This window comes from Malaclemys terrapin, chromosome 1, assembly GCF_027887155.1.
Source record: "Malaclemys terrapin pileata isolate rMalTer1 chromosome 1, rMalTer1.hap1, whole genome shotgun sequence".
In the NCBI taxonomy this organism is placed as follows: Eukaryota; Metazoa; Chordata; order Testudines; family Emydidae; genus Malaclemys; species Malaclemys terrapin.
The window spans coordinates 116,439,773-116,462,729 of NC_071505.1; the positions used below are offsets into that span (position 1 = coordinate 116,439,773).

Below are 22,957 nucleotides of genomic sequence, written 5' to 3' on the forward strand. Positions count from 1 at the left end.
GAATTAAGATTGCACAGGCATCCATAAATGTAGCATTTCCTAACTTTTGAGTGATTTATTCTGCAATCTAAATACATTAAAGGAACATTAGGTTTTGGATGTAATATTAGAATGAGATTGTAAGCTCCATCAGGCAGTAACTTTGTCTCCTTAGGTATTTCATAAAGCATCACATGCATATTTGTAACTATACATAAAATTTGTGGATCTTATTCAATAATTTCAGTTTTGAAATAACTTTTCAAAATCTTGACTGATTTTTAAAAAAATCTTTAATTTAAAAAAAAATAAATTTCAAGGGAAATTTAAATGAAAGGGTTACAACCTTACTAAGAACTATTTGAGCAGTTCTATACATGGATTTCTTATGCATATAATTATCACTGTCTTTGATGAAACAATTTTTATTTCCTAAGTAGTTGTTTCAATTGAGATAAAACCTAGCAAGGGAATGTAAATGTGAGCAAATATTCTGCAGATGTGATTTTTAAATAATGTTTATTTTAACTGTTAATGTCAGGTAATAGCTAAAAGAAAAGAGGAGTCTGGAAAAATAAAACTCTTGCTTCACTGGACACCAGAAGACATGTGAGTACATACATTGTCAATTATAACATTTGCATGTGGAAGTGTTTACAATCCAGTTAATGTGCTGTCCTTTATTATTCTTTGAATATTTAACAACATTTTCTGTATTAAATATTGGGTTTTTTAAAGTAACCTGGGTGTTTGGAACAAAACAGTCAATAACTTTTTCCTTTGTCTAGTTGATTTTTTTCAGTTGCCAAGTCATTGAGATGATCCATTATTACTGTCTATGTAAATGACTTATGGAAAAACAGAGTATTTTTTTAAAAGCAGTTGTACGTGCTATATTAGGCCAGAGTAAATGTTAATAGCCAGAGCCGTTAATCATTGAAATGTAGAATTACTAGGACTGTCAAGCAATTAAACAAAAATAGAATACCATTTATTTAAATATTTTTGGATGTTTTCTACATTTTCAAATATATTGATTTCAGTTACAACACAGAATACAAAGAATACAGTGCTCACTTTATATTTATTTTTTATTACAAATATTTTCACAGTAAAAAACAAAAGGAATAGTATTTTTCAGTTCATCTAATGAAGTACTGTAGTGCAGTCTCTTTATCATGAAAGTTGAACTTACAAATGTAGAATTACATACAAAAAAAAAACTGTATTCAAAAATAAAAGAATGTAAAACTTTAAAGCTTACAAGTCCACTCAGTCCCACTTCAGTCAATCGCTCAGACAAATAAATTTGGTTACAATTTGCAGGAGATAATGCTGCCTGCTTCTTGTTTATAGTCTCACCTGAAAGAGAGAACAGGTGTTTGCATGGCACTGTTGTAGCTGGCGTCAAAGATAATTATGTGCCAGATGCGCTAAAGATTCATATATCCCTTCATGCTTCAACCACCATTCCAGAGGACATGCGTACATGCTGATGATGGGTTTTGCGCGATAACAATCCAAAGCAGAGTGGACCGATGTATGTTTATTTTCATCATGTGAGTCAGATGCCAGCAGCAGAAGGTTGATTTTCTTTTTTTTCTTGGTGGTTTGGGTTCTGTAGTTTCCTCATCTGAGTGTTGCTCTTTTAAGACTTCTGAAAGCATGCTCCACACGCCGTCCCTTTCAGATTTCGGAAGACACTTCAGATTCTTAAACCTTGGGTTGAGTGCTGTAGCTATTTTTAGAAATCTCACATTGGTACTTGCTTTGTGTTTTGTCAAATCTGCTGTGAAAGTGTTCTTAAAATGAACATGTGCTGAGTTATCAGAGACTGCTAGAACATGAAATATATGGCAGAATGTGGGTAAAACAGAACAGGAGACATACAATTCTCCCCTAAGGAGTTCAGTCACAAATTTAATTAACACGCTGTTTTTTTAAAACTAGCATCATCAGCATGGAAGTATGTCCTCTGGAATGGTGGCTGAAGCATGAAGGGGCATACAAATGTTAGCATATCTGGCACGTAAATATCTTGCAACGCTGGCTACAAAAGTGCCATGTGAACATCTGTTCTCACTTTCAGGTGACATTGTAAATAAGAAGCAGGCAGCATTTATCTCCTGTAAATGTAAACAAACTTGTTTGTCTTAGCGATTGGCTGAACAAGAAGTAGGACTGAGTTGACTTGTAGGCTCTAAAATTTTACATTGTTTTGTTTTTGAGTGCAGTTATGTAACAAAAAAAAAAAATCTACATTTGTAAGTTACACTTTCACAATAAAGAGATTGCACTACAGTACTTGTAGGAGGTGAATTGAAAAATACTATTTCTTTTGTTTATTATTTTTACAGTGCAAATATTTGTAATTAAAAAAATAATAGTATAAAGTGAGCACTGTGCACTTTGTATTCTGTGTTGTAATATAAATCAATATATTTGGAAATGTAGAAAAACATCCAACATTATTTAATACATTTCAATTGGTATTCTATTGCTTAACAGTGCGATTAATCACGATTAATTTTTTTGAGTTAATCGCCTGAGTTAACTGTGACTAATCGACAGTCCTAAGAATTACAGATGGGTTTGCGGTATTGGAATATATAATGAAATGGTGATTGTTCTGTCACTATGGTTTATCTGATTCTCAGTATGTCAGGTGTCAGGAAAGTGAAATAGCAACAAACTGCATAAAGTGGACACATAATAGTGTTGTAATTGGTAATACACAGCAGGACGATAAGATACATAAAGCAAATGCTGCAATCTTGCAATAAATTTGCCATGGGAACATTACATTTTGTCGCTTCAGTTGTGAATTGTGTAATGCTACCATTTTGGATTCTCCTGTTTAACTAAGACACACTGAGGGTATGTCTACACAGCAAAGAAAAACCCGCGACTGGTCTGTGTGAGCTGATGTGGGCTGTGGGGCTGTTTCATTGCTGGGTAGACTTCTGGACTTGGGCTGGAGCCTGAGCTCTGGGACCCTTCGACCCTGCAGGGTCATAGAGCTCGGGCTCCAGCCGAGCCCAGAAGTCTACACAGCAACGAAACAGCCCCACAGCCTGAACCTTGCGAGCCTGAGTTGGCAGGCATGGGTCAGCTGCAGGTTTTTCTTTTCTATGTAGACATACCCTAAGAACAAACTGCTACACTGCATTTGAAGCTTTCTCAGCGTGTTTGGTTGCTTTTCTTTGATTTTGAATGTTCTTTGAGTAGTGTTTTTGTGCATACTCCATGTCAGGATACGTGATGAAATTTTTCATCAGCAGTTCACGTGGGTCCGCAACTGTACCCTAGATACCCTCATGCTCTTCTATGAGGTCATATCAGGAGGGATGGACCCGCTGCCACTCCCAATTCCTTCTTATTCGCCTGTGGCTGTGTTGTAGCATCTGCTCGCTAGCCTCTTGTTTTGCTATCCTGTTGCTAAAATGTTTATTTTTTTTCATTTTTGTTTAGCACAGTTTGTGCTTTTATAAAAGGGGGTTTTCCTCTTCGCTTTTTTTGCCTGATTCGGGCCTTTGCTTTTTCTCAGGTCTTTGGGTCATGGCCTCGAGTTTGTTATGCCCAAGACCCTGGGCTTTAAAGCCTGCCATACCTGCCATGGGTCTTTCCCCCACAGAGACCGTTCAAGCTGCTCCATTGCCTCGGGGAATCTCGCATCCCCTCCCAATGTAAGATCAGCTCAGGATTTAAGAGCAGATCTAATAATTGAGGAAGGACAGGTTCAAACGCCTGTCAGTGGAATGCTGCCTGAGACCTATGGGATTTGAGTCATCCCCTTTGTACATTAGATCCTCAGAGAGCTCTGGTGATAGTCTCTACTGGCAGTAAGCAAAGACCCTGCAGGCCCTTCGAAACCATCTAAACTGGGGGTTCTCAAACTTCATTGCACTGTGACCTTCTTCTGACAGCAAAAATTACTACACGACCCTAGGAGTGGGGACCAAAGCCTGAGCTCACTCGAGCTCTGCGCCCCAAGGGCTTCAGTCCAAGGCAGGGCTGTAATCTGAACCCCAACCTCAGGCTTCAGCTTCGGCCCCGGGGGGTGGGGCTCAGGCTTCGGCCCCAGGCCTCAGCAAAGTCTAAGCCAGCCCTGGCAACCCCATTAAAACAGGGTCATAACCCACTTTGAGGTCACGACCCACAGTTTGACAACCGCTGATCTAAACCATTGAAGAAGAGAAGGCTTCCTTCTCCAGAATGGGAGAAAAGAAAGAGAAAAGTTACCCTCAATCTGGGTCACAGGGGACCTTGTGACTAGTTATGGGAATCATTGAGGCTCCCACCAAGACCACAGCACAGACTAAAAAAACCATGCCATGTACTGAGAAACCATCAGGTAAACTATCTACAGTGCCACCTACATTGGCACTGGACTCAGTGACTCTGACATAAGGACTCCCAAGTGAAGTCGAAATCATTGTCAGTACTACCTCCAGCAGCCAGACATGAAGGAGGCACCAGTTGTACTTCAGTGACATCTCTGGTACTCCCGATGTTTCCTATCCAGAGGCCCTGGTACTGTCTAGTCTTTTGACCCTTGAGGACCTTCAGATTCTGGAGGAGCGTAAGCCATTGTTGCTGAGGAGTACTGTGAGATGCTCCCCACTGGTACCATCTCGCTTGCTGGAGTCTACTTAACCTCCCCTACCGTGTTCAATGTTGTCTTGCCCCCTCGTACCATCACTGTCTTCAATCTCTCATAAACTCATTGCGGATACACACATTCATTTCCATTTCTATCAACTGGACACTATCTGATATCTTAATATTAACACGGTCTGGTACTGATGCAATTAAAGGACCCATTTCAGGCCTCTGTATTCACTCAAACACTGGTAACTGGCACTATTTGCCCCTCCAGTTGACACAGGAGATAACTCCTTATTAGATTCAGAAGTGTCTATTCAGGGTTCCCGCTTGAGCCTCCTTCATTCAGGGTTCACCTTGGCAAAACTTTTAGCAGGGGATACACCCAACCCTGGCAAGGACAAGTAGGGTCCTGTCCTTTTCCCTCCATCCACTGTGAAGTGCAGATGATTCTGCTTGAGGGGAGGATACAGGTGGAACTCAGTGGGAGATGCCCTGAGAGTTCCTTGGCCTCACATACTGCTATATGTTTCATTCCGACTCCCCTACTGCTCAAGCATCTAAATATAGCAAAAAACCTACATAAGAGAATACACTTCTAGACTTGGTAGTCACTGATCTATACTTCCTCTTGAGTCTCACCTGACACACATTCTCAATGACTTATTGAGTTTAAAAATCACGGGATTACCCCTGCATTCAGTTCACCTAGTTGCTATAACAGCCTTCCCTCCCTCATTGAGGGGTTTTCAGTCTTGACCTACCCAACTATGATGAGGTTTCTCAAAGACCTCTTTAAACTTCTTCCCTACAATTAAAGAACCAACTCCACCACAGGAACTCAATTTAGTCCTCACCGCACTGAGGAAACCCCCATTTGAACCTACGGTGAACTATTTCCTCTTCCATCTGTCTGTTAAAACCCCATTCCTCATACCTATCACCTTGGTCAGGAGGACACAGGAGGTTGGGGCCTGGATAGCTGACCCACCGTGCATGGTGTTCTATCACAACACGGTGACTGTATCCATGCCTTCGCTTCTTTCCTAAAGTTTCCTCAGAATTCCACCTCAGCCAAGAAAATCGCCTACAGTTTGCTTTATCCCAAGCCCAACTCTTCAAGAGAAGAAGTGAGCCTTCATATACTGTATGTAAGACAAGATCTTACCTTTTATCTAGCTAGCACTAGGCCCTTTAGGGCTTCGCCCAGATTTTTTTTTATCAATTGCAGAAAACATGAAAGTACAGGTGATTTCCCTTCAGACTACCCAAATGGATTGCAGGATCCAACTTAAAGCCTCAGGGTTTCATCCCCTTCCCACTGGCTGACTCTACCAGTTGCCATGCTGAGAAACACATGCATCACAGACCTCTGCAGAGCAGCCCCCTGATCTTTGATACACCCTGCACTATGCTCTTGTGATTGCTTCCAGAGCTGAGGCTGTTCAACATTCTGTAATGATTCTACCTCCTCAGCACCCTCCTTTATGATGGAGGTACTGCTCAGGAGTCTTTGTGACATGTTTCAGAGTAGCAGATGTGTTAGTCTGTATCTGCAAAAAGAACAGGAGTACTTGTGGCACCTTAGAGACTAACAAATTTATTAGAGCATAAGCTTTCGTGGACTACAGCCCGCTTCATCCGAAGAAGTGGGCTGTAGTCCACGAAAGCTTATGCTCTAATAAATTTGTTAGTCTCTAAGGTGCCACAAGTACTCCTGTTCTTTTTGTGACATGGAGCACCCATAAGGACGCTACTTGAAAAAGGAGAGGTTACTTACCTTGTACAGTAACTGGAGCTCTTTGAGATGTGAGCTACCTATGGGTGCTCTACTACAGGCCCTCTTTCCCTTCTCCCTTGAGAGTCTCTTGTTGGACTTCTGTGGTTGAGAAGGAACTTGAGTGGCAGTGGGTTCACCCCTTCCTATATGCCCTTTTACTGGAGCATGAGGGTATCTAGGGAACAAGCATGCACGGACCTGTGGCCACTGCTGATGAAAGATCTTCATTCCAGAGTGCACAGTCAATCACACGTCCTGATGAGGACACCTCTCAAAAAACTCGAGTTACTGTACAAGGTAAGTAATTTCTCGTTCTGCCAGATTTCAAATGACAGCAGTTTCAACACTCCTCAAATAGGTTTAAGGCAAATAGAAAGTTGTAAGTATAAAATATTTCATACATCATTGATTTACTTTTCTAAAATACTCTACTTTAAATAATGATGAGAGCTCTCTCTTTCAAATAAGAAAAGTTCTTTTGTATGCAAATATTATAATCCTAATTATATGGAAAAGTGGAATAATCTTTTTATTTCCACCTTGTTCTAATATTATTAGGAAACCCATTAGGAGTGTAGTTTAGCCAGTGTTGCGCAATCCCTGGGTTTTCCACAAGTTTTTTTAATGAAGTTACTACTTTTTCTTCTAAAGGTAAGTAGAATTATAATAGGGCCACATTCTTGAATCCATGCTCTTGCATATGACTGTATCTGGAATACTTCGGAGCTAAAATTCAGAAAAGTTAAATGGTTGCATCAATAAGGTGGTATGTGCGCATCCTTCTTTGGAGACTTTCAAAATAAAATCCCTATGGTACTGTCTATAAAAAAGTTCTAGTTTTGTAGCAATCATATAATTTGAAATTAGGCATGGACTTCAGGTTTCAAGCTTGACACCATCATAAGTGAATTTCCATTTATAGAGAGTAATCGCATATAATAGCTCTGCATTCATTCACTCAACCAACATCTCTTGGAGCAAGGGAATATTTTTAGTTTCAGATAGATCAAATAAGAACTGAAGATTGATTCAGATACCACTGTGATGAGCAGGTGTAATCTAAATATCTTAGATCTTCAAAAGCAGGTAGGCAAACACATGTTCTGATGAGGTGGTTTTAACACCTCAGATTTTCAGTGTCCCAACTGGTTGTTTGCAAGAGCATGAACCCAACAGTGTGGCTCTACTATAATTATTGTCTTCAGAGAACAAGGATTACTGGTAAGTTATTTTTTTTTCCTTTCCTGGAGTCCTTGGCATTTTGGTTTGGTGTTGTAACTACCTGTGGCCTCTTTTTTTTTTTTTTTTTTTTTCCTCTTTTGCTGCTGCTGCCACCTACAGAAGTGCAGGATGATTGCGTAATTTTCAGCCATGAATGGGAAGGGTATTATAAATATTTCAGCTGCCACTGAAGTACTGTTCTTGCCATTTCATTGGGCAAGCTTGAGTCTGAATGTATTAAAAATAGAACTTAATATCTTGTAATAGAATTCTAAGTTGTGAGAGTATTTGTAACAGTACTGTAACACATACTTATTCCTATGACAGTATAGGAGATAAAAGGTTATTTGCTTAATACCTGAAAGTTTCTAGTATCAATAGAAATATGATTTAAATTTTCAGTGCAATATTTTACTTTTAAAGAGTGAAGTTGAATTTCAATATTTCAATTTAAAGAAATGAACAACATTTTAGAACCTATTGTACAGTGCAGAAGAGAAGTGACTATAGACAATCCGATATTTAAAGTAAATGTAAAGAGTGGAAGTTCTGGTCCATTTAAAGGAATGCTGTAATGTGCATACTTCTGCTGTTTCAACAGAAGTGAACTGTTACCTTACTTTTTCAAGAAAGCCAGTCAATTTGCATGTTCTGACACAATACTTGGACTACACCTTTGTAGCTAACTTAATATATTAGTTGTAAATCCATAAACATTCTGTACTATCTGATGTAGGTAAGAGCCAGGACAGAACACCAGATGGCATGTCTTCCCAATAAACACAGGGAATAATAAAAACTACAATTGATTTTGGGGTTCAGAAAAATAATCTGTTCTACTGTATTTTCTCCATCTTAAGGGTTTCAAATTGCCTCTTAGGCTTACAAAAGGACTAATTTTCATAACTTGCTATCTTTGGCAATTTGTTCTACATTCCAGGTATCTCTTGTATGAACAACTTTTTTTATTTGTTTCTGTTTCCTTTTCAGCTTTAGTTGGTAATTTCTTGTTTTTAATTTAATTTCCATTCCAAACATCTGACTTGGATCAATCCATTGATTTCTTTTCAAAATTTTCTGTGCTACGGGCTCCCTTAGGAACAGTTAATATTCCCTATTTCTAAAATACATTTTATAGAAACTTCTTTTTACATTTCATCAATGTTCTCTGTAAAGTGCGTTCATATATGTCCATGCAGCATTCTTCCATATATCGTGCATGTCACAATCCTTAGCGCTCACAACTTCTTAAACAGCAAAAGAAAAAGACAGTTTTAAGTGGATTAGTCTTGTTTCAGAGCATTGTTGAGTACTAGGAACTGGGCCAGAGTTTCTTTTGTCCCAAGCCCTTACCCGTAAGTCTCATTATACGCAGCACTGGGACTACCTCTCAATTTGTGTAGTAACCAGGTTCTATTGTATCTCACCCTAAGAACAGTTGAAATACTAGATACTGAACATGCTTGAAATTAGCTTTCTATATATCCAAAAGAGAGAATTAATACATTTTACTTCATTATTTTGACTCAGGAAATCCATATTTTGATGAGCACGTCAAGTAAGCTTTAGTTTTATGAAAATTAAGCAAATAACTAGCAGGTTCATTGGTCCAGGGTGAAGCTCAGGGCATTTAGTATTCTAGATTATCATTATCTAATACTTGAAAAATCAAACATACTATTTTTGTTTTAGATTTGAGACTTTAAGTTAAATTTATTCTTCTTTGTTAAAAGTCACTGTATGCTTTTCTTTGTTTTACATTTAAAATGCCAAAATTCTGAAATTCAAAATGCAAGGCCATTATTTTATTTTTTTCATCCAGTATTTCTAAGTAACTATAACTTCAGCCATTCTTAGTGTCTCTTTTGCACTGTAAAGGTAAGGAATGTATGAAAATTCTGCTGTCTTTTTACCACCCCAGTGATGATGCTATTTTAGTACATGAAATTTGAGGATTATATTAAAATACTTCATAAGTGCTAGTTTGCCACATACTTTTGTGGTGAGAAAAAGGGTTGATCTTTTTTGAAAATTTTTATTTTATTTATTCATAGTCTGCCTGATGTGTGGGTAAATGAAAGTGAACGACATCAATTAAAAACTAAAGTAGTTCATTTATCAAAACTACCAAAAGATACTGCCTTGCTTCTGGACCCAAACATATACAGGTAACTTCCTAATTTTAAACCTCTTATTTTATTTCAGTAAAGTCTTAAGCATCACTTAACTTTTTGATGCCAGAAGCCAAGATTGCTAACGCATGATGCACCAGTGCAGGGGACATCAATCATGCAGTGTACAGGGGTTAAGTTCTGAGGTTTTAAGTCTTTTCAGAATTGCTTAACTTCTTGAACTGAACTCTAGTAACTGAGAAACAGGGAATGTATGTATTTACCAAGTGTATTTTACTTTTTTGTGCTTGGTGTACAGAAATTCTAGTAAAGGAGGTACATACAGTGGAATCCTGAAAGATCACTTCTGTTAAGATCACATACTGGTTTGTATACCAATTTTTTTAAAGTCCAAATTTATCTTTTCATATTTTACATTCAGCTGTAATACATGCAGTATGACTTTGGCTATGTCTACACTATAGCTGGGACCGACGCTCCGAGATCGATCCATTGGTGGTCGATTTAGCAGGTCTGGTGAAGACCTGCCAAATCGACAGCAGATCGCTCTCCAGTCGACCCCAGTACTCTACCCCTGACGAGAAGAGTAAGGTAAGTCGACAGGAAAGTTTCTCCCGTCGACCCCCTGCGGTGTAGACCCTGCGGTAACTTGACCTAAAGTACGTCGACTCCAGCTACATTATTCACGTAGCTGGAGTTGCATAGCGTAGGTCAACTTCTCGCAGTAGTGTAGACATAGCCTTAGAAACCTGTACTTGTATACAAGTACTATTATTTTTTTAATACAAGATTCTTTAGCCTTTGGGGTGGGGTGAGGGATAGTACATGTCTTTAAGCAGCATACACGTGTGTTTTTTTAGGACTTCAGATTGGCTTCTAATCATCACATTTCTAATAATTTTCTTATTTTTATTCCTCTGTATTAACATGCTATACTTAATCCTATAGAGGCCCACAGTTGTATCTTGTGTAAAAAATTTTAAAGGTAATCTGAAATGCTTTCAATTCTTTTCAAATAATTTAAGATCCCAAATCAATAACAGGATGATACATGTGTAGGATTAATTATAAAAGCGTAAAAAAATTGAAAATCTGGTTGTCTTTCATTTACTGCCATGATCAAAGTTCAGTGTTCCTGTGTTTCTTGACATCACTAACGTCTAAAGCAATACACAGAATACTCAGCTGAGGTCTGGATGTGTATTAAGCCTGGATGTGTATTAAGCCTTTCAGTTTACCTTCATAGCCAATTTACTTCACTAATCAAAATAATGGATTTTGAGTATGGAGAGAATTAATTTTGCTATATGTGCTGTCTCTCTAAATGTAAGTATTTAAAATACTTACTTGAATATGAATTACTGATGTGAACTAATAATTCATAAGTGTGATGAGCAAAATTAGACTGTATCTTGTTTTAAAATGTTTAACACAAACTGTTTTTATTCCCTGCTTTAGGTATTAGTTACTTGTAATTTTATGGCCCAAATGGAATTTAATGATGTCATATAGATCCGTTTGTTGATTAATTTATTTTTTGCCAACTTTCTACAAGTTCCATGAAAATGGATATATGATAATCCTTTCAACTGAAACTAATGTTTTTGGGCTAAGAGATACCCCAGTAAAACTGCTAAAATACCCCCATGAACTATATAAATTGTACTCTAGAATTTTAACTCCTGGAATTGTGTACTGGTAAATATTGCTCTTTTGGAAACCTCACAGTATTGTGTGATCAAAGAACTGAAACTGGAGCCTAAAACTTGAATGGGGAAAGAATTATTGAAGGGATACTAGTCTCAGTACAAAGGCTGATATAATGGATTCTGGCATGGGATTTTCTAAAATGACATTTCAGTTTGAATAAAATTTAATGAAAATAAATTGTGTATACTCTATATACTCCAAAGTACTCCATATACAACTATATTGAATCAGCTGTTGAGATGACCTTGAACCATAAATGTATCTTCTTTTTCAGAACAATGCCACAGAAGAGGTTGAAGAGGTAAAAACCAAGCAATTGGGGACACCTGCAGTCTTAGTCACTGACAATGGAATTAGAAATAAAGTTGCACATTAGTCAAGGCCCCCCAACCCACCCCCATCCTTTTTTTCCAAATCCTTAGATAATATTTATGCCTAGTGTAAACATTCTGTGAATGAAGTAGATGCTTCTGTGGAATATCTTAATATATTACTGTATATCCACATTGTCATGGAATGGTACAGTGGGAGACTGAGCAAACACTCTTCTGGCAACTTAGTGGAACAACTAAAAGGCTTTGCATGCTTGCTTCTTTAAGCTGCTTTTCTTTTGTTAGTATATACAGTAGTTTGATGAAAAGAGGAAGTAACTAACCATCACAACTTACACAGTTCCCAGGAGAACTCTTAACAAGCTGCTAAGAGTTTAACACTCACCAGAGAATGAACAAACTACCCAGGCTTTATCCTATTACCTTCTGAGTATGGTGGATAGTGATCAGTCGTCATTTGTACACGTGTGCGTCCTTTCACAAAAACTAAGAGACATTAAATGATGTTTAAACAGATGTTAATGGAATGCTTGTTTTTCCCAATCAACTATAAATTCCTATATCCAAGTGAGACTGAAAGGTGTTGTTAAGAGTGTTGCAGTATGTCTGTCCCTTTTTCAGGACTAGTACTGTATGTTAATGAGGTCTACTTTTATGTAATCTTTATTACTGAACGGTTTTTGAAAAACCTCTACTTAAGCAGTTAGTGAAATTGGTGTTTGATTTTAATTTTTTGACCTTTTTAAGACTGTCACTTGTACAGTATGTGTTTTTTTTATTTGGCCTAATCTTTTCTAGATGTAAAGAAAATGATATTTTTTTAAAACATCTAGAAATTCAACCTTTATGCACCAAAGTTGGCTTTGAAAAGGAAAATAAAATCACTTTCTTGCTTAATAAGCAAGAAATCATGGATTTTTTTAACTTACAGAAATAGAAATGTGTGTAACTTGTTAGTCTTGTATGGAGACAAAAATGTTGCATATAGATAATAGGACATTGCTTGTAAATAATTCAGCAGATTTGTAATATATTTTTATATTATGAAATGTACTGTAGATGTTTTTCTAGAGGCATGAAAGTTAAAATGTATATATTATGTTAGAAAATATGGAAGGATATTGTAATTCACTAGCGCTGCCAGAAGAAATGTTTAAAAAAGCACCTTCCTAACAACAAAAAAAGTCGTTTGCATACCTAAGGGACTATGTACTACTGTTAATATCTGTTGTAAGAACAAAAATACATTGAACATCCTTCCCAGAAATCTTTGAGGGATGAACAGAATCCATAATGGCACTCCTTTCTGATAGTGAACGTGAAATCAGTCATTTCCTTGCTGTTGGAAGGAACTAATGTAAAATATATGTGGATATATGCAGTCAAACTGCAGAATTAGTCTTCCTTATTGGGGAGGCATTTTCACGTTACTACAGTGAAACAAAAAACCAGCAGTTTTTACACTAAAATTTTATTAAATAGAATAAAACTTAGAATTAACCCTTTGGCTGCAGGGTTAAGTGTTTCCTAATATAATACGAATGCATTCTGCATTGGTACTGACACAAGAGACTTGCTTGGCTCCAACGGGTTAAATATGTTACTTATATACATGAAAAATCTTATCAAACAAAATGAAGTGCAGATTAAAAGCACCACTAATATAAGATGTTCTGGACTGGTTGTTTAATAAATAAGGGTATTATTCATAAGATTTGTAGCAACCTGACTTTATTTTTTAAAAAAGTACAGTGTTTTGTTTAATTTTTTTGCTTGAGCACTTCATCTACTGCTTATTCTGTACCTATAAAGTAATCCACAATCTCTTTGGTTCTTTTTTAAAATTTGTTATAAAATTGCCAAATAGAAGTGTTTCAGATATAGTTTGTATTTGTATTTTTTTAATTTTATTGCTTCATGAGTTCCCTGTAAGTCATCTATAATTGACAGATGATTGTAGACCTTGCCTGAGTATTTTTTCTAATAAAACAAAGCAAATAACCACATGTTAGCTTCCAAATTGTAACCATTCAATGAAGGTTTTAAAAGATCTGAAATATACATTAAATATCTTTTTAGTTCCTCTATAAATGATGGAATGCACACTTAAGAGTTGTTGGATATAAATCCTGTACTGTACCTGTAAACCATTAATAATCAACCAGTGATTGTCTTTTCTTGCATTTGAGAAAAGCATTTTGTGATTTCTAATGATGCAGCAGTTGCCCAGGGTGGGGCGGAAGGGCATGGTGGGGAAAGAGTCCATTTAAAACCAAAATGCAGAGGGGACAGAGAGTTAAATCTGAGTTTGCACTAGTAACAAAAAGGTAAGTGAATTTTTTAGCTTTGTTTTAGCTTGAAGAAAGTTTCTGAAATGATTTATGCTTACACATATCCGTGTTCTAAATATATCTAATTCTTTTGTGTCTGCTTCAGATGCAAGAATTAAGTACCACTGATTTGTTGCGCCAAACAAATACCAACTTTGATAGAGGTATTCCAGGCACACACAATGGCAGTTCCACACATCTGTCTGAGTGACTTGTTGAATGTTACTTAGAGTATTTCTGAAGAATAACATTAATTCTCCAGTTTGGAGTAATTCAGGCTGTTCTCTTTTTATTGGTATTACCCAGATATATAACTTTTACTTGCGTTCTTCTGTTCAGAGATCTGTTATAGGACATTTTTCATAAGGGAGAAGCCACCCAAATAGTTCAGTCAGAGAATGCATTTTCTCATTTTGTATTTGTGAAGGTTTGCTGCCTTTCTGCAGTATGACTATGATGGGTTTCCTCGGGGTACCACCTAGAACTGGGGTACCACTGAGCCCTCTGATCCACCAGCCTGGGTTCCCTGTCACACTCTACTGCTGTGGCAAGCTGCAAAGCCTTCCAGCCTGCACTTTCACCAGCATTCACACAGGTAGGGGGACATCCAGCTGCAGTTACACACAGTCTCTCTGACCACCAGGTTCCCAGCCTAGGACTCCAGAGCAGTCCTGTCCTGCCCTGTTCAAATCTGGCCAGTATATGGGTATTAAACCTGGTCCGCCTCACCCTCAATGTGAAGAGGACAATGCACACTTTTGGTAACCAAGCAGAGATTTTCCCTAAGCACTCCAGTCAAAGCTCATGGGTTTAGATTAAAACAAAAACAAGATTAACCACAAAAGATAGATTTTAAGTGATCATAAATGATAGCAAACAGATCAAAGCAGATTACTTAGCAAATAAAAAACAAACTAAGCTTAATATACTAAATAGATTGAATATGAATTAGTAGAATCTCACTCTGAGAAATGATACAAGCAGGCTGCAGATTCTTAATGGACAAGTTGCACATGCTTTACAGCTTTGAATCCCCAGGAGTTTCATACACAGGCTAGAAATCCCTTTTGCCTGGGTCTAGTCCTTCCCTCAGTTCAGTCTTTGTTCCTCAGGTGTTTCCAGGGGTGTGGGGAGCGAAGCACCACCGATGTCACTCCCTGTCTTATATAGATTTAACATAGGGTGGGAACCTAAATTCCTTCTGAGCTGTGCAGGTGCCTCTTAAGCCCCATGCCCATGCTCAGGGCTGCAGTGGGGAGTGATGCCTCTCTCCCACCATCTCTCCCCTGGCCCTGACCTGCTGGGGGGGGGGGGGGGCGCAAGTGTCTCTCCCCACCGCAGCCCCAGGGCAGCCTGCACTCCAAATCCCTCATCTCCACCCCAGAGCCTGCACACCCAACCTTCTACCGCAGCCCTGAATCCTCTCCTGAATCCCTCATCCCTGGCACCACCTCAGAGCCTTCACCCCTAGCTGGAGCCCTCACCCCATGCACCTAACCCTCTACCCCATGCCTGAACCCCTCCTGCACCCCTCATCCTCAGCCCCACCCCAGAGCCCTCATCCTCCCACACCCCAACCCTCTGCCCAAGCCCCCTTCTGCACCCTGAACCCTTTGTTTCAAAACTTGGTTCCCAGACTGTTTTGTGGAAAAATACTGACATCCCAAGATGGAGCCCAGAATCATGTGGCCTGGTCACATATCCTTAGTCGTCATAGCCATCCATTACAGCAGGGTGGCCAATCTGACCCTGAGAAGGAGCCAGAATTTGCCAATGTACATTGCCAAAGAGCCACAGTAATGTGTCAGCAGCCCCCCCCCCATCTGCTTCCCCCTGCTCCCAGAACCTCCTGCCCACCGGAAGTCCCACTGATCAGCGCCTCCCCATCCCTCCCTGCACCTCCCTATCAGCTGTTTCGTGGCTGCAGGAGGCGGGGAGGAGCGAGGGCATAGCCAGCTCAGAGGAAGGGGTGGAGTGGATGTTCCCCAGGTGTAACTACATTTGAAGTATAGATACATAGTATCTTTAACGTCAGATACAAAAATGATACATGCATACAAATAGGATAATCATATTCAGCAAATCATAACTTCCAATGGCACCTCACATGACTTATCTTGTACAAAATGCATCATAATTGTGCCATAATATCACTATGAAGAATATGGGGTGGAGTGTCACAATGACAGGATAAATTTGTAGTTGATGATATTTTCCCCTTCATTGCAATTTATTTCCAGATTATTTAAATCAATAGAAACTACAGAAATTTCACCACTAAATTCATACTCTTCACAGACTTTTTTTTTTTTAACTTGGCTTTCCCCCCCCTTTTTTTGCAAACTGCTGCAGGTGAGGAAAAAGGGGTTAATGTTGATGAGCTGAAGTAAATCACCCATCCAAGTTAATTACCATTTCAATTACATGTCTCAGAACAATGTAATACTTACCAGAATGCCCGAAGGTCCTCATCAGAATGGAGGTCCTATTGTGTATATGGCTGAAGAAATGTTGAAGTAGGCAGTTCGCTGCCCCAGTTAACGTTTTTTAAAAAAGTTTGGAAATGATTAAGCTTCAGGGCATAAAACAGCCTCTCATTAAGGGTATGTCTACACAGCAATGTAAGCCTGGGCCTAACCGATGTTGTGTCCGCACACCAAATGTGTTAACCTAGGGCTCAAACCTAGGGTCCCAGGACCCTGGAGGGTCTGAGCCCATGTTAAGCTGGGACCTAACGTCTGAGCCCTGTTGCTTTCCTGTGTGCATTCTGCCACAGCTTGGCCTAGGTCCTGGCAGACTTCTGGATATATCCCAGAGTTCCTTGGGGCAATTTCTTAGTCCTTTTTATGCCAACAATCTGTGGTGCAGTCCAAGGGTTCTTAACCGTTTTCTTTCTGAGACTGCCCCCTCCCCCAACATGCTATAAAAACTCTAGGGCCAAGCAGGGAAGGGGTAGAAGGGCTTCTGGCTTCTGCCACCAGGCGGGGATAGTGGAAGCTAGGCAATCTAGTGCCAGTCTTGCTTTGCGGACCCTGTGGAACTGGCTTAGAGATTGCAGCCCCCTGTTTAAGAACAACTGGTGCAGTCTATTGCACTTTATTGCAAACAGAAGCCATACCTCCCTTGGCAAATGGCAGCAGCTCAGGTCAGTGTTAACCCATTGTCTACAAGCACACCATCAGAGAGCCTTCAGGGTTTTCATGGAGACTGATTAGAAGAAACTTTTTGCAAAGAGCTGCTTCCAGTTCATCAGAGCACATCCAGATTGCGATGCAAGGACCAGAGAGCGGCATGGGGACTAAGCAGCTGATCGGAGGATGACCCCCCCCAACAGCCGAGCCCTTCCTGGGGCTACATGGGCAGGGGTGCCCGGGCAGTGTATGCTGTGAGGGTGGCAAGTGCGAGCCAGCCCCCAAACCTTCCCGCAGCCTCCTTCAGCGGCGACTCTGGTTCCTCCATGCTGCTGCTAGGATGTTGGGGTTCATCCCTCCGCCCGCTGTGCTGAGCCAGGAACCCTGCCACTTCCCCTTCCTGCAGGGAAGCTGCTTGGTCCTGCTCTACTTGCTGTCCCTAGTGTTGTGTGTGCAGGGGTGCCCAGGCAGTGCGCACTGTGAGGGTGGTGAGTGGAGCCAACCCCAGACCTCCCCACAGCCTCCTGAGGATCCCTCATCCCTGTTTCTTGGGGTGTGGTGGGGGCAGGGTTAAGGGTTCCCTGGGGCATGCTGGAGCACACTGCACTCCAAGCCATGGGCGTGCACTTCACCCCTCTGCAGCTGGCAGCAGCCAGGCTGGGGTGTGTGTGTGTGTGTGTTTCCTTTGAAACTTACATTTTATGTCAAACTTCAAAACAGACAGAAATAAATTTAAAAAAACCAACCAACCAAAAATCTTCATCTAACATCCCATTTTAAAAATGAAGAATTGCAACGTTTCATTTTAATAGTTTGACAGTCCTGGAGACTGATGTCCTAATTGTCCTCAGAACAGGGGCACATGGGCATTTTCCTGCCAATGTGACTCAGCCTAGAGATGGAGAGCCCAGTTCTCAGATTAGATGGTAGTTCAGTGTATAAAGCCACCTCAACTGCAGTCATTCTACTGCGAGAGCTACCAAAGGAGCTTATTTTGCAGTTTACTGACTCGTGCTCCTTATGGGGACTTGAGTCCCATCAATAGAATTGGGCTAGGGTATCGACATGGGGTGGAGAGAGGCTGCTAGCCACTCTGGGATAGGGTTACTTTGACTTGGGTTTGAGCATTGCAGTATGGACACCAAGGTTCAAGCACGGGTCAGAAAATCGTTAATCTAAAGTTATATGCAGTATAGATGCTCAAGCCCAGGGTTCCCTAATGCTGATCAGCTGACCGAGTCCCACTAACCCAAGGCGTACATTGCTGTGTAGATATATCCTAAAAGGATTAGAAGAAACTTCCCCATAGGCAGGTTTCCCCAAATAGTCCACTTGTGGGTTCCCTGCTTCATCTTTGGCAGCATCTAGTTCTGCTCTCTTGTCAGAGACACGGGATAGTGGACTATATAGAGGACTTGAATTGGTCTAGGTCTCACTGGGTCAGCAACCTGGTGCTTTTGGGAGGGAGGGGCGGCTATCAAACAGTCAAACTGCCCCATTCAATTTACTTTAAAGATCTATTTCAACCAGTTCACTATTAACTAAGTATATACAAAAATAGGAGAATTGCAGCTCTGCACAATCTATGGAATCCTGTTTAATTTTGGTGCTGTGAGTGGAACAATCTGACTCGTGAAGCCAAAAAGCCAGAAGGAAGGAGTAGAGCCCTCAGATTACATTTGAGCCCTGAGGAGGAGCAAATTCTGCAGAGCTCAGCAGGGAATCTAAGTCCTCAAACCAGCCACAACCCTCCATCTGGCTCTGCAAGGGCCAGGTCTGTTGTAATGGCCATCTTCCCCCCTGGTTCTAGTGACTGCTGCGCTTCCCTCTGCAGATCCTTGCAGACATTACTGTATCAGTCACACTTGGATGATATTTTCAAGCTCTTCTTTCAACTATTAGGGTTAGAAACTTTTTTTTAAAAGTGAAAGATGAAATTGATGTTACAGTGACTAGAAGCTGGGACAAGTGCCTCTGCATAAATCTGACCTTACTAAATGTATATCTGGACCCCACAGACTTATCCAGGATTTCAAGTCTGGTAAGCCCAGCGGAACCTGTATTGATCATACGCTGAACATCTTTGCAATCTAGTGCAAGTGGAGTAATATTTTGGCAGTTGGCTTGTGGGTCCTGAGGCAATTCTGCTGTTGGTGATAGTGGAAGTTGGAGGGGCAGAGAGCAGAAGAGGGATAGATGATGGTTTCTGCTCTTCCTTTTGATGGTTAGGAACACTGAAGGTATGTCTACACTGCATTTTAAAACCCATGGTAGCAAGTCTCGGATCCCAGGTCTACTGACTCAGGCTTGCACTACAGCACTAAAAACAGCAGTGCAGACGTTGCAAAGATTGGAGCTCAGGCTCTGAAACTGCCCTTCCCGCAGGGCTTCAGAGCTGGAACTGCAGCTCAAGCCCAAACATCTACACAGCTGCTTTGAGCACCATAGCACTGAGACTCATGGCCACAGGTTTTAAAACTTAGTGTAGATGTAGAGCTTGTGTGTACACACACATACTCTTTTTGCTATTGTCTGTAAGGTTCATTGGCTAACTTGGTTTAATCCAAGGTCTGTATTTGGAAGTGTTGTCCACAGCGGAATAAATCTCTCCAGAAGTATTGTGCCTTAAGAGAAAGACAAAAAAGTAACCATAAAGCTTGGGAAAAACCTCTGTGCTCCCTTGCTCTGCTGCTGGGTGGGTCAGGTAACACAATGCATCAGTTTTAATTTTGTGTGCTACATGTCAGCACTCATATGTATCCTCTGAGGTTCCATCTCTGAAATGTTTCTACCTTGCCTTTTGAGAACTGATTAGTGGGTAATGTTAGCACATAATATAAATAAGTCTCTCCACAGTTAAGTATTGCCAAGTTAGGGCAAAATATGCCAGTGCCATGGGAATACAAGAGCATTCGTTGTCTGATTCAACAAAAATGAAGATTCAATAGATGTTGCAGCGCCTGGATGGCCTTATCAGTGACTAAATCTGTGGTGTCATTTCCCTTCTGATGACCTGACAGTTCCTTAAGTCTGAAACCTTTCTTCTATTGCAGTTAAAAATGTTGCCCAAGGTTTGCATTGGATGGGTGGCTTTGGCAGTAGCAATAGGCAGAGCTATGGGGAGATATGGCTGACCCAAATACAATAACAGGTGAGTATTATGAGCATAACATCGTATTAGGGATGCATCTCATCACTAATTTATATGAAGTTCTAGAGACTGTAATGGTTTTGCTGCTAGCAATCTGCACTATAATTGCAGCAGGAGAAAAAATATTAATGACTGCCCATCTTTTCTCAGAAGAGCCTGCAATTTGTCCTTCAGTGTATGAGTAACGCACCCTACCTTAGACTTACTCTGAATTGGTTTTGTGTTCAAATTCCCTAGCTGCTGTTACTCTGAGGACGTGGAGCAGAAAACAGAGCAGGTTGCTTACTATGCTTGTTAACCTTTGGGTAGTTGACTAAGGCAAGGATTTTCAATAATGACTGATTTGGGGACATTTTTATATGCACAATACACTTTAAAGGACCCCTATTTTTAAAAAGTGCTGAAAACCCTGTTCTCTGAAAAGTAGGCCCTTTTAAAGTTTCATGTTGGGCACCCAAATACTGAAGCATTCAAAATCTTCTAGGAACTTTAGAATATCTTGGCCTAAGCTTCAGGTGGATGGTAGAAATTTGGAATAAGGAGTGGTTAACAGCACTTTTCTGGGAATGAGGGAGAATGGCTACTGAGAAGCTGAGCCAATGGAAATTGTGTTCCCAAACTTGTCCTTGGAGCAAGGTGATCTGCTGAGAACTGGCAGTTCATATAGTGCTCAGTTTCCATATACTGCATTGCATTAAAAGACAGATAAAACACATACGTACTTTCTTAATGTTTACGTTGTCATGTAAATTAGTTATTACAAAATGAATTACTGGTGTAACCAAGACGAGACTCTGTCCCAATTGCACTATGTATGCCCATGTAATTTTGCCTTGCACAAAGTAATAGTCAGTGGGTGAGATTCTGATTTTGATTACAAAATTATATAAATTTGGACTAAGTCCATTTGAAAACAATGGAGTTATTCGGGATTCTGTACTGGTATAATTGAGATCAGAATCTCAAGCATTGACTTTATTCCTTGCTGCTTTTCACTGCAAGAGGTGAGAGATTGTGTATTGTGGTAGTATCTAGCAGCCTCAGTCATGTGCAGGACTCCACTATGCTAGGCAGTGTAAAGACAGTGCCTGCCCACAGAGCTTATGATTCCGGTTAGGTAAAAATTGGCTTTATCCAGGATTTCAAGCTGAACTTGTCATTTCATGCTCTACCACTGCTATTACACCTTGATTGTTTTACACATGGACATGAACACAACCACAAATGTTTCCCTTCTTTTTCTTATAAATGTGTGACAAATAGGATTTTTCCTTCTCCATAGTTTACTTTTAAAACGGTAGATAGTTGAACCTACAGTCTGTCACTTTCAACCGTTCGCTATAACTTGTTCAAGTAAACATTCACAGATCTGTTCTGCAAATGGCTCCCATATGCACACAGCTTTGCAAGTAAAATAAACAGTTTGGTCCCTGAAAACGGTATTTTAAACAACATTCCAGAAGGGAAAGATGTCTAAACATAACATAGGCTTTTATAGTCACATAAAGATGCACTTTTATCTGTTAATGACATTAACCTGGTACTTGCTTGAAGCAAGCAGAGTTTGGGGATTGTTTGTTTTAAGATATCTATTGATAAATTATTCTGCTTAAATTTTTAATAAATTTATTCTGATGTGTAGGTTTGGAAAAGCAAGTAGGCGTGTGTTTCGCTTGAGTCTTATGAAATTGCTGTATTAAAAACAAAGGCGGATTTTCATTGGCGTTTGGAAAATTTCACCTGAATCAGCAAGGTCACATTTCTAAATTTTTCCACATTCATGAATAATGGATGAACTGAATTGAAGCTAACAGGGAGGGGAAAAAAAACAGCCTGTCAAATACTTTGACCAGATTACTTTTAAAGGGCCCTGGGTACTTTCACAACAACTATCAATGTTTGCAGATATGCCACTTAAGAGCTATAGCCCCAAAACATAGTACTTACTGTCTTGAAGTGTTCCACTGAGAAAATCCTTATTGTAGCGAATACTTTGCCTAATGGAGTTGGCAGTCTCCTTGCCCATCCAATCTTTCTGTCCCACCCACTTCTCCAGTGCGTCTCACCAGACTTCTTATTCCAATCTACTTCTCTCCCTTTCCTAGTTCAGCCTTTGCCGCCTCTGCGTATTAATCAGACCACTTCTTCCTCTAGGCTGCCTGGGTGCCACAGGGATGTTATGGAGAACACAGGAGAGACAGGCTCCCTATTCTGTTTCCCATGCCCAGACCCACCCTGGCTTAGAGGAGCAATCAGGGAAAATCCAGCTTTGTCCCTGTAGCCCTTGGCTGGAGCGTGCTCAGTTACTCTGTGGGGATGGTGCATATGCAGTCGGGCCAGCCCTAGGAGGAGTGAGAGACTCAAGCATGCTCAGTGATGATGGAATCTTAGGAAAATTTAGCTAAAATTGAGGTCTCTACTGAACGTGTGTGCACTGCAAGTGTTCAAATGCTTATAACTTGGCTAAATGTAGGCAGTTTTTCATAATGATGGCAAAAGGCTACAGAGGCCACCCCATAGGCAAGTTTCATCCATTCTCCAAAGCATGGGGCCTCTGGACTGTTCTAAGAAAAGGTCAACAGAATT

At 40.1% G+C, this 22,957-nt stretch overlaps 1 protein-coding gene across 2 annotated transcripts in view; it reads left to right on the top strand.

Annotated features, from left to right (window-relative positions):
• AEBP2 (AE binding protein 2) overlaps nt 1-13,765 on the top strand; it is an 88,662-nt gene extending 74,897 nt beyond the window's left edge. Inside the window, exons 6-9 of one of the 2 annotated variants that reach the window (XM_054036344.1) lie at nt 521-588; nt 9,640-9,753; nt 10,016-10,082; nt 11,702-13,765. In XM_054036344.1, the coding sequence (XP_053892319.1) occupies nt 521-588; nt 9,640-9,753; nt 10,016-10,070 (237 nt within the window). In that variant the 3' untranslated portion in view covers nt 10,071-10,082; nt 11,702-13,765. The remainder of the gene's footprint in view (nt 1-520; nt 589-9,639; nt 9,754-10,015; nt 10,083-11,701) is intronic. The other variant, XM_054036353.1, reaches the window with a different exon arrangement.
• Nucleotides 13,766-22,957: the final 9,192 nt, after the last annotated feature.